The sequence below is a fragment of the Delphinus delphis genome, chromosome 1 (genome assembly GCF_949987515.2).
Source record: "Delphinus delphis chromosome 1, mDelDel1.2, whole genome shotgun sequence".
Lineage (NCBI taxonomy): Eukaryota > Metazoa > Chordata > Mammalia > Artiodactyla > Delphinidae > Delphinus > Delphinus delphis.
Genome location: NC_082683.1, coordinates 152,328,701 through 152,344,702, shown reverse-complemented (window position 1 = coordinate 152,344,702; position 16,002 = coordinate 152,328,701). Strand labels below are relative to the sequence as shown.

General features: G+C 48.4%; 1 protein-coding gene across 1 annotated transcript; it reads left to right on the top strand.

The window, feature by feature from the left end:
• Nucleotides 1–8,000: 8,000 nt before the first annotated feature.
• Nucleotides 8,001–15,587, top strand: LAX1 (lymphocyte transmembrane adaptor 1). Its single transcript, XM_060010415.1, has 6 exons — nt 8,001–8,085; nt 8,424–8,623; nt 11,163–11,272; nt 11,686–11,796; nt 12,471–12,556; nt 14,359–15,587. The coding sequence occupies exons 2-6, from the start codon at nt 8,535–8,537 to the stop codon at nt 15,100–15,102; spliced, it is 1,140 nt and encodes a 379-aa protein (XP_059866398.1). The 5' UTR covers nt 8,001–8,085; nt 8,424–8,534; the 3' UTR covers nt 15,103–15,587.
• The last annotated feature ends 415 nt before the right edge of the window (nt 15,588–16,002 follow it).

The window sequence follows — 16,002 nt, the reverse complement described above, 5'->3', positions numbered from 1 at the left end:
AAGTTCCCTTCTCTCTTTTAAAACAGCAAGGAGGATTTCCCTGGTGGTGCAGTGGTTAAGAATCCACCTGCCAGTGCAAAGGACACAGGTTCAATCCCTGGTCCGGGAAGATCCCACATGCCGCAGAACAACTAAGCCCGTGCACCACAACTACTGAGCCTACGCTCTAGAGCCTGCAAGCCACAACTGCTGAGACCACGTGCCACAGCTACTGAACCCACATGCCACAACTACTGAGCCTGCACTCTAGAGCCCATGCCCCGCAACAAAGAGAAGCTACCACAATAAGCCCACACGCCGCAACGAAGACCCAACACAGCCGAAAATAAATTTTAAAAAAATAAAAATAAATAGGGCTTCCCTGGTGGCGCAGTGGTTGAGAGTCTGCCTGCCGATGCAGGGGACACGGGTTCGTGCCCCGGTCCGGGAAGATCCCACATGCCGCAGAGCGGCTAAGCCCGTGAGCCATGGCTGCTGAGCCTGCGCGTCCAGAGCCTGTGCTCCGCAACGGGAGAGGCACAACAGTGAGAGGCCCACGTACCGCAATAAATAAATAAATAAATAGAACAGCAAGGAAGGAAAGGACTTTGTCGGCTCCCCAAGGTATTTTAGGAAAAGTATGATGTTGAAGAATAGCCCAACTCTCCTGGCTGTTTGAACAGGCTGGTTCCGAAGGAGGAACGAGCCCTTGAAAGAGTCTTCTGTAGTGAGAAGTCTCGTCCCCACTTTTCCTTCCTGTCCCAGCTTGCTCGCCACAGGCACAGCCACACTGCCCTAGTTTCTTTGAAACATGTTGGGGAGAAAATAATTAATAACCAACCAAATAAACGGGCTGGGACTTATTTGATAACAAATCTTTCACAAAACAGAAATAAAGCCTCTTTCTTTCCACTGTAGCTTCCATCCCAAATACCCTTGCTTAAAAGGGGTGCAAAATACACAAAATATACACACCCGCACACACACACATACAACTAGAGTCCTTTCTAAAGCTTGGCCCTATATTTCCCCTCTTACTCTCACCTTGTCTTCGTTGGGCCCTAGAACTGTGCCTCTCTGCTACGCCAAACAGGATCTTTTTTTTTTTTTAATTTATTAATTTATTTATTTTTTGGCTGCATTGGGTCTTCATTGCTGCGCGCAGGCTTTCTCTAGTTGTGGCGAGTGGGGGCTACTCTTCATTGCGGCGCACGGGCTTCTCATCGCATTGGCTTCTCTTGTTGTGCAGCACGGACTCTAGGCGCATGGGCTTCAGTAGTTGTGGCACGCAGGCTCAGTAGTTGTGGCTCATGGGCTTAGTTGCTCCACGGCATGTGGGATCTTCCCAGGCCAGGGCTCGAACCCATGTCCCCTGCATTGGCAGGCAGATTCTTAACCACTGCGCCACCAGAGAAGTCCACCAAACAGGATCTTAAGGACCATACCTCCTAACCCCAGTGTGTGGTGAGGCATGAAGAAGAGCTACAAAGTAGCTTTCTGGCAGAGACCAGTGTTTCCTAAGACATTGGTTTCACGGGGTGTAAAGCCAGCTCAGCTCCTTAGGCCTAAATTACCATGTGGAAAAAAAGCATGCTCTTTCCTTCCATCTTTTCCCTACCCCCGCTTCTAAAAAAAGTAGTTTCTTTGCCCTCCATCTTTAATAACGGCTTGTGAATCTCTTTCTCAGCTACCACATCCTCTCCCTGTGGTCATCGGGTTTGTCTGAAACTCTGCATCAAGACTGGCTGATTCCCCCACCCCCAAGTATATACACACAACTAGGAACACCCTGGCTTAAACTCTGGGCAAATCCAAGGATTACTCACTGGATTTGAGTGAGTAAGCTGGTTACCAACCAGTATGCTGGTTACCAACCCCTGACCTGGGTCTATTAGGGCACGGCCTCCATGTCACTGCAAGCAGGATAAAAATGCTATGTCCTTTACCAGCAAACTTTGAAACCCTGTTGTAAAGAAAACACACCTATTACTATCTCTGTGTTATGTTGTTAACATCCAGTTGTCCCCAACATGAACCTAAGCCTAACCTAAGGAACAAAACAAAGACCCTGACCTTTTTGAATTTAGTCTTGTGGAGAGAGACAAAACAAACAAGTAAATACAGAGCATATGGAATGGAAACAAGGACCAAGGAGAAAAGTAAAGTGGCGTGAGGAAAACAGGGGGCACAGGGCATGAGGGTTGCTCTTTTGTAGAGTGGTCAGGGAAGCCTTCTCTGACAAAGAAGACTGTGAAGAGAAGTGAAGGAAGTAAAAGGGTGAGCTAGGTAAATATGGAGAGGAAAGAGATTCAAAACAAAGGGCATAGCAAGTGCAAAGGCCCTGAGGCAGGTGCTCTTGCTTTGTTTGAGGATAGGCAGGGAAGCCAGGGATTGGCACTGAGTGACCAAGTGGGAAAGTGAAGAGATAAGTTCGGAGATGGAGGGCTGGTAGTGGACGCAAGAACCTATAAGCCAGTATAAGGTTGGCTTTCATGAAACAGGAATTCATTGGAGGGTTTTAACTGAGGATTCCAATGATCTATCTTACAGTTTAAGGAGATCACTTTGGCTATTGTGTGGCTGCAATCAAGGGAAGATGGAAGGACAGTAATGCAGCTTTAGCTAGCACACATGCCATACATGGGCCTAGGCTAATACTAAGGGATGCAGGTAAATTCAAGCCCCACTGTCATGCTGTTGTCTATGACACACAAAATAGTGAAAAGAAAATTCTCGTTCAGAAAAATTAAGATATATTGCTTGCCACCCCAGCTTGTGCAGGGTGCCCTAGTTAATGAAATGATTGAAATAATATTTTATTCACTCACACAAGAAGGAAACAAAGAAAACCATCTTGACCTGTGCCTTCCCCATTCCAACTTCCCAATCCTGTTGTCATGCTGCTGCCTGGTCCCCAGGCAGGCCCTCTGCTCTCAGCGCCTCCTCTGACCTGCGCTGTGCTCTAATCTGATTCTTGGTGTGACTACCCACCCTGCTCCCTCTGCTGAGGAGTCATCACCCTCCTGCCAGAGCCTCTCCGCCTGTATGGGCTCAGGGGATGGAAGCCAGCTCTCGCACAGCTCTGGGGCTGAGGGAAGACCGGGCTGTCAGCCTCACAGCTATCTATGCTCCGTGGCTCTCCAGCTGCCAGGACTCAGGGGGAGGCTGCCAAACGAAGAACTCCAGGAGGACCAAGCTGGCCGAGGTCGGCCTTCTCTCAGGACACCAGGCTTAAGGAAAGGGCTCGCTTACCTGTCGGCAGTGCCAACCCGCCTCCTCCATTGGAGCTTAGCGGAGGGGACAGAAGCTATCCCCTAGTCTGGTCACACTCCTTGCTTCCAAATTCTCCTGACTCTTCCCAAGGACCTTTGGTTGAGTGGGGACAGGGAGCAGAGAGGTGGAAGAAATATTTCTGTACTTTCTAAATCGTTTTGTCCTAATCCTGCTTTCTCACAACATTAACTTAAAAGGAAGGTGTTCGCTGCCTTTGTTCTGTTTCAGACATGCCTGGACCGGAGAAGCCCTCCAGGACACGAGCAAATGAGCGTAGAGGCGTGGGCTGCCATTAAGGCTCCAGCTGTCATCCTGCTGCACTGTCCCAGCCCCCAGACCTTCGAAAACAAAGCCTGGCTGCAGTTGTCTTTCACACAGGGCAATTTTGGCATTTTGGGGGGCCCAGAAATACAAAAGCCACTGTTAACCCCTTCCTAGGACAAAGGAGACCCAACACAGGACGTCAGGTTGCCCTTCCTGTGAGGTGCAGGGAGAGCAGTGCAGAGATGGCTTTGTCCTTTGGCCCATTAGTGCACAGCAGGAAAAAGACAAGGACACTCATTTCTTTCTCAATATCTCACCCTGTTACACACTTAAGTCATAAATTCACAGCAGCAATAAGCACCTGAGAGAACTTCTCCAGTCAGGCACTGTGCCAAATGCCAGAGATGTAATAACTTAAAACACAGTCTCTGCCCTGAGAGGGTTCAAAGTCTACTTGGGGAGACATACATTTAAACAGCTAATCCCAACAACTGAGAGGTGCTATTACACACGGTGCCACAGAAGAGCAAGAATCCAGTTCCAGGTGCAAAGGGCTTCACAGAAGTGGTGATGCTTAGGGCACATTTTTTAAAATAACAATTTTATTTTTTATAAAAATGACACTTGGGCTTCCCTGGTGGTGCAGTGGTTGGGGGTCCGCCTGCCGATGCAGGGGACACGGGTTTGTGCCCCGGGAAGATCCCACATGCCGCGGAGCGGCTGGGCCCGTGAGCCATGGCCGCTGGGCCTGCGCATCCGGAGCCTGTGCTCCGCGGCGGGAGGGGCCGCAGCAGTGAGAGGCCCGCGTACCGCAAAAAAAAAAAAAAAAGACACTTGATCTTTGCAATAATTCAAACAATGGGTCCAAAAAAGAAAATAACAAAATACCTCAAGCCGCACAACCCAGAAATAACCAGTATAAACTCTTAAAATGTGATTTTATTGGAATTCTACAAGAGAAAAAGAATCCACTGGTAAAATGAAGGAACTAGTGCAAAGGCCTAGAGTCCGAAAGTAACAATGAGCCGGGTCTGCTTGGAGTGCAGAGTGCCTGCAAGGGGGCGGCCATCCAAGACTGACCACGGCAGGAGAGCTGGGACCGCTTCTGTTTTATGTGCAAAGCCAGTGCCTGGTACTGTGCAGTGGGAGTTGTCCCAGAGATATGTGCTTAAAGAATAAAGGACCACGCAGAAGGTAGGCAGACTAAGCATCGAGAAAGGAAGAAAGGCGTGAGAGAGCAGTCCATTAAGTGTAAAGAAATGAGTCTCATGCATTAGGAGATGACATGATAGTAGCAGCCCCATTTAATGAGCTGTTTCATAGCCAAGAATTTTTCATTGTTCATCCAATTAATTCTCACAACAGCATTACCTAAACACTATTATTATCGTCATTTTGCATCCAAGGAAACAGCCAAAAAGATTAGAGGACCTGCCCGACATCACCCAGGTAGTCATTTAAGATCTGATACTCTTAACCCAGCGCTCTGTCTTTCCTGAGAGGATTCTGAACGATTTTTGGTATTAGCAACAACGTTAGGCGTGTAGCCCCGCCCCCTCAAAGGGCTTTGCTTGCTTGGATGGTTAAGTTCTGTCTATTTAAAACCAATCTTAATACTTTAGAATCATATGTCACATTCAACCCCTCAAGTCATCGAGTGGTTAAAAGCCAACACTAGAGCAATCAGGTTGAAAACACATACGCTGTCACCCAGGAGTGAGTAGTTTTCTTCCGCTATCACGATGAATAACTTAGGGTATCTATTTTGTGTTTTGAGTGGTGGGTTTGATTGGTTTACGTACCATGGGGAGGGAAAGAACAGGGGAAAGTGATGCAGCCAGGGCCTGGCAACCAGAGCTCACTCTGAAGCCTGGGAACTTTCTATGAGGAGGCTGTTTCACTCAAGCGTGGGGCCAGGAGAAAAGCAGAAGACCGGAGAGATTAGTCTAACTAAAGCAGACTGGGTAGATAAGATAACATGATAAGACCTTGAGATGATCACAGGCAGGGGGAAGTTCTTGAAAAAAAAAAATTTTTTTAAGTAGCTGTCAGTGTGCTGAGGTTTGGTTCTATCTGCACTTCCCATGTACCATCTTCCAAGTTCCCAGTTCACACACCATCCCCTATTGGCACCAATGGCTCCGGACAGGCCTGTAGAGCCCTCTCTCTTCCTTCGGTCCCAGCCACAAGTGTGATGCAGCAATGGATCTTCTTCCCCTGTGAGGAGTCCTAGTTCTTAGACCCATCCAAAGGAGAGGCGGACAGAGACCCAGGTTCCAGTTCTAGAACCAGCTGCCTCTGAGTCATCTCTACTTCCTGCCAGGTAAGGCTACTTGGAGGGAAGGCAGCGAGGACCTGCACTGGCAGAGCCCAGAGGAGAGCTGGCCAGGGCCAACCTGCAGACCTTTCCCCTGGGGGCCCTCTGGGAGCCTGGACACAGGGCAGGCACCGACACCTCAGGGAAGCTGAGGCCTCAGTGTCCGCTGGGATGACATAAGGGAGAAGCATGTTGGACTTCCCTGGTGGCACAGTGGTTAAGAATCCACCTGCCGTTGCAGGGGACACGGGTTCAAGCCCTGGTCCGGGAAGATCCCACATGCCGCGGAGCAACTAAGCCCATGCGTCACAACTACTGAGCCCGCGTGTCACAACTACTGAAGCCCGCATGCCTAGAGCCCGTGCTCCGCAACAAGAGAAGCCACCGCAATGAGAAGCCCACACACTGCAACGAAGAGTGGTCCCCGCTCACCGCAACTAGAGAAAGCCTGCGCGCAGCAATGAAGACCCAACGCAGCCACAAATAAATAAATAAAACAAATAAATTTATTTTAAAAAAAAAAAGAGAGAGAGAGAAGCATGTGATGAGGCACTGGCTGGCTTCCCTGCCATCCAGCTGGGAATCCATTTCCTTGTGGAAAGTGACATCAGAAGCTCTTCTTCACTAATAGTCTTAGTGGCCCCTTCTCCTTGGACTCTCCCAAGATGAAAGAGTGTCAGGAAATGCGTAAAAGGAAGAGGGGGAGAAAGCTAGAAAAAAAACTTTGAACAATCTTTGAAGGGACTTCCCGTGTGGCACAGTGATTAAGAATCCGCCTGCCAATCTTAACAAGAAAAGAAATGGTTCTGAAGAACCTAGGGGCAGGATAGGAATAAAGATACAGATGTAGACAATGGACTTGAGGACACAGGGAGTGGGAAGGGTAAGCTGGGACGAAGTGAGAGAGTGGTGGACATATATACACTACCAAATGTAAAATAGCTAGCGGGAAGCAGTCACATAGCACAGGGAGATCAGCTCAGTGCTTTGTGACCACCTAGAGGGGTGGGATAGGGAGGGTGGGAGGGAGATGCAAGAGGGAGGAGATATGGGGATATATGTATATGTATAGCTGATTCACTTTGTTATAAAGCAGAAACTAACACACCGTTGTAAAGCAATTATACTCCAATAAAGATGTCAAAAAAAAGAATCCGCCTGCCAATGCAGGGGACACAGGTTCGATCCCTGGTGGGGGAAGATCCCACGTGCCGCGGAGCAACTAAGCCCGTGAGCCACAGCTACTGAAGCCCACGCGCCTAAGCCCGTGCTCAGCAACAAGAGAAGCCACCGCAATAAGCCCGTGCACCACAACGAAAAGCAGCCCCCTCTCGCCACAACTAGAGAAAGCCCGCGTGCAGCAACGAAGACCCAACGCAGCCAAAAGTAAATAAATAATAAATTTATAAAAAAAAAAACTTTGACGTTTGGGACACTTTGGGTAGACACGGGGAGTGAATCTTCCAGCTTCTGAGACAGGTGCACAACAGGCCAGACTGGGATGGATCTTCTCTTGAAGAGCCCTGTAAGCAAGCCAGCCAGCAGCCGGGGGCCCTGAGGGCAGGCCCCCGGGGCCATGTCAATCCTGCTTCAGCTTCATTCTGGGGCTCGCACCCAGAGCAGAGGTCCTCAAAATGTGAAACACAGACCAGTTCTGTGAAAATCACCTGGGAAGTGTTTATGAAAACCACCAGTCCTCCTCTGCCCCCTCCACCCACGTATCAGCAGCCGGTGCCAGAGATCTGCATTTGTTTCTAAAAAGCACCTCCCAGTGCTGAAACAAACATTGTAAATCTGGAGGCTTATAAAACTCTCCGTGTCTCAGAAACCCAGGGCGAACAATCACAAATCCCCCACCACCTTGCCCCATCTTGAATCACGCTCCCCCCAGAACACAGCGCGCCGGGCAGCCCAGGGAACGGGGTGCAGACATGATTGCTTCTACCTTATTAAGAGCTGAGCAGCCTTTCCTGGGCCCCATGCTTCATTAGCACGTTAGTGGTGTTGCTTCCTGTAGCTGACTCTCTGTTTCCATTCTGGCAAAGTGTTTGCTCTCTTATCTCTGCTTTGGGGGTTGGGGGAAGATGAGCTTCTCACGGAGCCTGTCTCTGCCTTCTTTGCAGTTTCCCCGTCAGTGCCCCTCACATCCCCCTCACTAGGCAGAGACCCTGGCTTCCCCCTGAGCCTCGCTGCGGAGCACCACACCCAGAGGAGCTCGCCCCTCCTGCAGTCGGCATCGCAGCTACATCCAGGTAGAACCAAACCTGTTGTTTCATATTTTGGGTCAAGTCAGCCTGACATTTAAGGGATAGAGGCAAGGTAGGGAGTTGATTGGGGGTAGAAAGTTCTAGAAAGATAGATGGGAAGCTTTAGAAAGAAAGAAAGAAAAACCAATAGACTTTATTTGTGAGGGACTTTGGTAAATAAAGATTTACGAAGATGAATTTTGAGAGTAAAATGTTGTATGTTAGGGAATGTTCGGAAGACATGGAGACCAGGAGGAGTTCTGTCATTCTTATCTACTAAAAAAAGTGGTTATACCACACAGGATTATATGTAAAACACAAACCAATTCTGCCTTTTCTCCTAGGAGTCAGCAATTTAGGAAGAGCCAGGGAAAGTGGCAGACAGGCTGGCAAGCAGATGACGATTAAGAGAAGGCTTAGAAGGAGGAGCTGAAGCCAGAGACGGTCCTGGGATAATGGATGTCACCATACCGACCCGCTCAGAAATCAGAGCGAGGACCTCACAGCCCAGCACTCTGCAGGGAACCCTCGGCAGCCCAGACACGTAAGTGGCCCGGGTGGTGAGCTCTCCCCTCCCCTGATTTAGACAGAGGGCCCTGGTCTACCCTGGGATGCTTCTATCCCAGCAGCATTGCCACCCCTCACCAGGGTGGTCCCCTGAGACCAATAAACTCTAGGCTCAGAGAAGTTTACTCAGAACTGCTTGGAGGAAAGAAATGGGTATTGAGGAGAAAAAGGAGTTGATAGGGGGAGACAAAATATGATAACACAACATTTCCTTAGAGCTGGCTGCCTGGCCTGGTTGGATTTCTCACGCTCAGAGGTCCTGATTGCTGTCCTCGATCATTACTGTCTCAGGTCCCACCAATCACTCCTCAAAGAAATAAAAACAAAAACTAGTTCCCACTCTGATGGAAACAGAAAGCCCACTTTTTTCATGTGTTTTTAGGCCCTAAAAACTTGCCATGAATAAAAATGGAATCATAGATATGATAAAGATATATCCTTAGAACATAAAACCCCACAGAACTAATCGTAGATGTAAATTTTACAGCTAAAACTTCAATATTATATTAAATAAAAAATCCATCAGCCATTGAAACTTTGACAGTGGGAGGTATAAATTTCAGTGCTATCATAACAGCACAGCTCAAAATAATAAATTTTAAATCACTGTAGTTTGGGGCGGTAAGTATCATTACCATGACAAACAAATATATGTCACTTGCAGGTGGACAGAGGCATTGATGGGGAATGAATTCGTAAAATGTCAGAACACTGCAACTCCCCCAGCAAAAAAATCCTATCTCTATATTCATTCATTTGTTTGATAATTTACTCATTCATTCATTTAACAAATATTCATAAGGCCCCTACTGAGTACCAGGCACTGTTCCAGGCACCAGGTGAACCAGACAGACAAGTTCATGACCTCCTGGAGCTTACAGTCAAGTGGGAGAGTCAGATAGAAACAGATGAACAAATGCATGGATAACATAATGTCAGTCAGTCATAAGTGCTCTGAGGAAAAACCAGGGCAGAGTAAGAGGACTGAGAGTACGAGGGAGGGTGTGGCCAGGAAGGACCTGTCTGAGGAGGTGACATTTCAGAAGAGACCTGAGTGAAATGAGGGACTGAGCTGTGGGAGAGGGAGCCGCAGGTCTGAGAGACCAGACTGCTTTGCCAGGAACAGCACAGAGTCCTGGAGGTCAAGGTCAGAGGGAAAGTGGTAGGAAATGAGGTCAGAGGCAGGCAGAAGCCAGAACAGAAGAGGCCATGAAGTTCTCACTGGGTACGGACTATGGATGTTATCCCAAGTGTGATAGGAAGTCATGGGGGGTTGCAAGCAGAGGAGGGACGTGATCTGATTTACCGTTTAGAGGATCACTCTGGCCCGAGCATGAAGATAGTGTGTTGGGGCCAAGAGTGAAAGCAAGGAGACCCATTAGAGAGGTTCTTGCAAAGGTCCATGTGGAATGCACGGTGGTTCAGACCAGGGTGCTGGTAATGGAGGAGCAAGAGGTGACTGGTTTGGATAGATGCCCAGGGATGAGCAGACAGAGTCTGCTGGTTAACTAGAAGTGGGGTGTGAAAGAAAGAAAACATTCAAGGATGGCTCCAAGGTTTTTGGCCGAGTCATTAGATGATGGGAAACACCAGAGGGGCAGGTTTGTGGGGGGAGAGCAGGAGTTCTGTTCCAGACATTTTTGGTTTGAAATGTCTATTAGGCAACCTTGTGGAAATGTCCAATACAGAGTTGGGTAAACAAGCCTAGAACTCAGGAGGACAAAAATCTTCCCTGATAGATGACCTGGTTTCTAGTAACTGGGGGAGCAGGTCTGCTAGTGAGTCCTTCTGTAACGTCAGTTGGCTGCTTCTTATAGGCAAAGCAGAGCAGTAACTCCGTGCCTGCCTGGGAACTGCAAGTAACCCAGAACTTGCTCCGTGCATTTGCTAAATTCCGCAGAACAACAGAGTGTTGCTTGGAGACCAGCTCCACAAGTTGGTGCTACAGGGGTTATTCAAGTGCAGGCAACATGAACTCTTGTCCCAGAGCTGCTCCCTAATTGTAAGTTGGGTAATCTTCTACTTCAGGCAAGACAGAAAGCCCAGGAGCAGTGAATGGGGGAAGCGGGAGCAGGTGGACTTGACATTACAAGTTTGGAAGACAGTGTGAAGCCATAGAAAGAAGAGTCTTTGGGCCCAAACAGACCTAGACTCACATTCCATCATGCTCTTTCCTACCTGTGTGATCTTTGACATGTTACTCTACCTTTCTGAGTCTAATTCTCGGATTCCTTGGTCACAAAGAGAAATGGGATTGTTGTACAGATTAAATAAGGTTCACATGCAAAACACTGGCATCCAGTAGGCATTCAAAAAGGATAGGTCCCGTCTCCCATGTCCTATTTCCCCTCTCCAAGGGAAGATGACCCTCTCTTCCACCATCCAGCCCACCCCACTTCAGCTTTCCTTCACCGGGCTCTCATTCCAAATCCTCAAGCCCTACCTCCTAAAGGAAGCATCTTCTCCAACTTCCCACCCTCCTATGGCTGGGTCATGGCGTCTGGTTTTCCTCGCAGAGCTAAAGACCACAACAGCAGCATCTTTTCTGGGTTTGCGGGACTCCTTGCCATCCTCCTGGTTGTCGCAGTTTTCTGCATCCTGTGGAACTGGAGCAAATGGAAGAAGTGTGAGTCCCTTGTTTGTCCAAAGTTGAGACACACTAGGATCAATCAACTAGCCTGGTATTTAAAGCCCAGTTTACCCTCCAGAGATAAACTGTTGAGCTGGGCAGTCCTCTGTTCTTACCTGACACACGAGTCATTGTCTCCCTTGGGATCCTAAGCTGTGGCTCCATAAGGCTCAGTGCTGAGTGGAGTTCCATTTTGAAAGTCATTGCCCTGGTATCCCTGTGCCCTGCTTCTGTCCACTGAGTCCCCTATGCTTCCAGCTCAAAGGGAATTGGTCAAGTCTGAAAACGTATTTTTCATGATACATGGTGAGGGTGGGCAATATTTTCAGGGACCATCTCATCCCCAAGGGGCCCCGCATTCTGTGCAGCTGGGCCCAGCCATGACCTCCGTGTCTCTCATTGCCTTGCAGGGCGAGTTCCTTACTTCCAAGGTACCGTCATGCCCTTGTTGACTCTGCCTCGACCCAGACAAGGAGCCAAAAATATTTATGACCTCTTGCCCCGAAGACAAGAAGAGCTGGGTAGGTTTTTCTTTCTAATCCATGGAGTCCAGACCTACAGAACTTCTACCCCCGGAATGTACCTCTCACCTGCACACAACTTTCTCTAAAGTTGCAGACCTTTCTGCCCTTCAGGGAGCATGAGAGAGAATGGGATAGATAGACTGCAAGATGCAACTCCAGTGGGGGCTTGGAGAGCTCGAAGAAGGGAGCGGGAGGTCATCTGGGTTGGGGGTTTTGTTTGTTTCTTTTTCCAATTTCATTGATAAAAAATTGACATACATCACCATATAAGTTTATGGAGTACAGCATGATGGTTTGATTACATAGACAGCAGCTTTGGTTTTTCCTGACGTAAGTTAGCAGGCGACAGCTGGGTACGTCTAGCATTGGGAAAGACATACAGAAGGAGAAAATGGCCTCCAGCCTCAAGGCAGGGAGGGTTCGCCCCAGGAGCCTCTTTCCCAGCCTCCTCAATTCCTGTGCTAGTGTCCTTTTGTCCTCAGCTAGCCGAGGAGGGTTCCGGGTCTCCTAGCACATCATCCCTGTAGCTCTGACCCTCTCCCCACAGAACGCCAGGCCCCAAATCCCAGACATCACACAAACCTACTTCACCCAAGATGCAGGAATTGTACAGGCTGAAGCACTCGGAGGACTGGCTGACTACGTTCAGGGTTTGTTCTCTGTCCTTTCAGGAAGACATCCGTCAAGAAGTATTCGTATTTTCAGTACCGAGAGCCTCCTCTCCAGAAATTCTGACAGCCCTCCCTCTGAGCATGTGGTAAGAGCCAAGTGAAATGACAACCCATTTGGAAGAAATGATATGTCTCTGGCAGAAGAGCTGAAGTGCAAGAGTGCTAGGTCTTGGCTCTAAGCCTCTGCAAACAGCATGTCCTTTGGCACACACACACCACCCGCCTGCCCCCCACCCCCGAGGCCCTATTAATAAATTGGGAAGACTAGCCTCAGGACTTCCCTACCACCCAAGGCAAAAAATTTAGAAAGAGAGGAGCAAGCACTTGGGATTTTAGGAAAGGCACCAGGGCACGTGTATTCAAGGACATGATGTTAGAACTGAAATGTGTTTTCCAAATGAGTGTTGTCCCCTTCAAAGTAATCACCTTGGGAGGGTACCTACATATTCCAACAGTGCTGTTGGTACTCAAAATACTCGTAAAGTCCTACTTTGACAATTACTTCTGAGCCTATGTCTAATTGTTTCAATCCTCCTCCATAGCAGAAATACTCGTAAGTTCACTCAGCACTGTAACTGGTGTAGAAATCACTGAGCACGTCGGGGATACCTTTGAGGTTACAAGGGGACTATTACAATTAATAACAATAATCCCTTGTGTCTTGTAGTCTGGCTCTGAAGGCCGCTCCCCAGGAGGAGTCACACCAGGGATAGTAGAGGGACTATTTTGAAGATCAGGGTGCTTATTTCCATAGATAAGTTCTCATTAGCTTGTTAAAAGAATCAGTTCCTTTGGTTTTGTGACCATCCTTGGGTAATACAGCCATGCTGCAGCTGCTGCTGATTCGGTTGTTACCCAGCCTTTCTTCACTCAGGGGCTTAGGTTGATTACCATGTGGCCGCTCCACGTTGCCACCTTTGCTTCCCCTTCCTCTTGCATGTCCCATCCTTGGGCTCTGCTCCTGCTTCTAAGACTTCCTGGGGCAGCAAGTCTAAGGGGCTGATAAAAGGAAGAGCGGAGGAAACTCCACTGCTAAAGCGACTTCTAGGACTCAGGGGGGCCCTGAGGGAATTTTGCATCTAGAGTTTAGATTTCAAACTGGCTTAAGCCCACAAACATGTTTGGATTGTACTCTGTAGTGTTTGAAGGACATTTTGAACCAGTTGGCAACATTCAAAAACCTAAAAGATTTCATATTAAAGTCCAGATGTCCAGCTTTTCTTGAAAATCAGAAGTTCTGGAAACAACAGACTAGCATCTCTAATTGGCCATAATCAGCTGACCTGCGTATCAGCTGCCCCTATACTAATATAACAACAAGCATTTTTTAGTGTTTTCTTTGTGCCAGGAGCTATTCTAAACACTTTACGGTCCGTAATCCATTTACTCCTCACAAAGCCCTCATGGTGTAGATATTATTATGATTATACCCATTTTATAAGTTAGGAAACTAAGGCACAGTGAGATTAGGTAACTTGCCCAAACTCAGCACAGAGTGGTGAGGCCTGGGACTTGCACCCTCAGTCTGAGCCTAAGCCTCTACCTTTAACCACTATGCCGCGCCTCAGTGTGCTCTGGGGTGTGGCAGGCTCTCTCCAATTCCTAATACTTCCCCCACTCCCCATTGAAAGCCCACAGTGTGGCCAAAAATCTGTTGCAATTTATTGTCAAATTTACACTGCTGTTTCCTTAAACTCAGCCTACTTCACTTATTCCTACCTAGCATCTGAAGCCTTGAGGTTTGAGATCCCTGATTCAGACCTTTTCTCCAAGGTGAAGAACTGAGAGGAAGAACCATTAGATGTAGTAGTACTGGGCAGGGAAGAAGAAAGGTTTTGTCCATGTTTCTACTTCTATCCTGTCACTGGCTTTTTCTTCTTACTCATAGCCCTCCCAAGCAGGTGATGCCCTCCATGTGCACAGAGCCCATACTCATGCCATGGGGTATGCAGTGGGCATCTATGACAATACCATGGGGCCCCAGATGTATGGAAACCTCACTCCCTCAGCGCACTATGTCAATGTCAGAGCTTCAAGAGATTGCCCAAGCACTTCTTCAGAGGATTCAAGAGATTATGTCAATATCCCCACAGCAAAGGAGATTGCTGAGAATTTAGCTTCTACCAACAGCCCTCCTGGGAACCTCTTCATCCTCCCAAGTTCCAAGGTGCTGGAGTTGACTGAAGAAATAGATGAGGGCTGTGGGAACGCCAGTGACTGCACCAGTTTGGGGTCTCCAGGAACTGAGAGCAGTTATCCACTCAACGATGGTGAAGGGTCTTCTCAGACCTCAAATGATTATGTCAACATGGCAGTGTTGGATCTCGAGACCATCCAAGGGAAGCAGCCCTGGGGAACTTTTCAGTGCTGCAGAGATTATGAAAATGTACCACCAGATCCCAGTGGAAACCAGCAGCGGGAGGAGAAGGAAGTGACATCCTCAAACACAGACCATGTAGAGGGCAGGACAGATGGTCCAGAGACCCACATCCAACCTGTCATGCAGTCAGGGAGTTTCCTGGCCTTAAAGGATTATGTGGCCTATCAGTCATCTGCACAGAGTGAGAACAGTCAGATGAAACATGGAGAAGAGATGTCAAATGAAGACTCTCATGACTACAAGAATGTGTGAGCTGCCAAGGTAGGAGCTAGGGACATTGAGCAGGGGCCTGACACATGGCTCCTTCCTGATGAATTAACACCCAGCCACCCAGCTGGAAAGTCACGTGGAGTGGTCTATCCTGCCGGATCCATAGCCATTACAGGGTCTAGTGAAGACCCTTGACCACCCTTGTATTTCAGTGCATTCGTTTGGTTACGCTAAAAAGAAGCTGAAATGAGTAGGAAGCTAAGAGGCTCACAAAAGCAGAGGTTTGAGAAAGTCAGAAAGAAATTCTTCTCAGGCAGGGTACTGTTACCTCTCATACCAACTTAAGAATGCTGAAACTGCCTTATAGGTCTGTGAGGAGGTTAAAAATGGAAGAGTGCTTTAGTACACAGTGGAAGCATGAAGTAGTCTAAAATCATTACCTTCACTAATACCAGCAGGCTGCAAAGCAGGAATACAGATTATTTGGTAATCCAGGCAGAGGCCAAAAGGAACAAGGAAGTTGGGCTGGGGTGGGGGGACAGTTTCCACTCTAAAATGAGTGTGGACAACCAAACGCTGGAGAAAATGCAGAACAATAGGAACTCTCGCTCATTGCTGAAGGGATTGCAAGGCATAACATTCACTCTGGAAAACTGTTTGGCAGATTTTTTTGTTTGTTTTTGTTTGTCTTTTTTTTTGTGGTACGCAGGCCTCTCACTGTTGTGGCCTCTCCCATCGCGGAGCACAGGGTCCGGACGCGCAGGCTCAGCGGCCATGGCTCACGGGCCCAGCCGCTCCGCGGCATGTGGGATCCTCCCGGACCGGGGCACGAACCCGCGTCCCCTGCATCAGCAGGCAGACTCTCAACCACTGTGCCACCAGGGAAGCCCATTTGGCAGTTTCTTATAAACATAAACCTATTATACAGCCCAGTCATTCCAC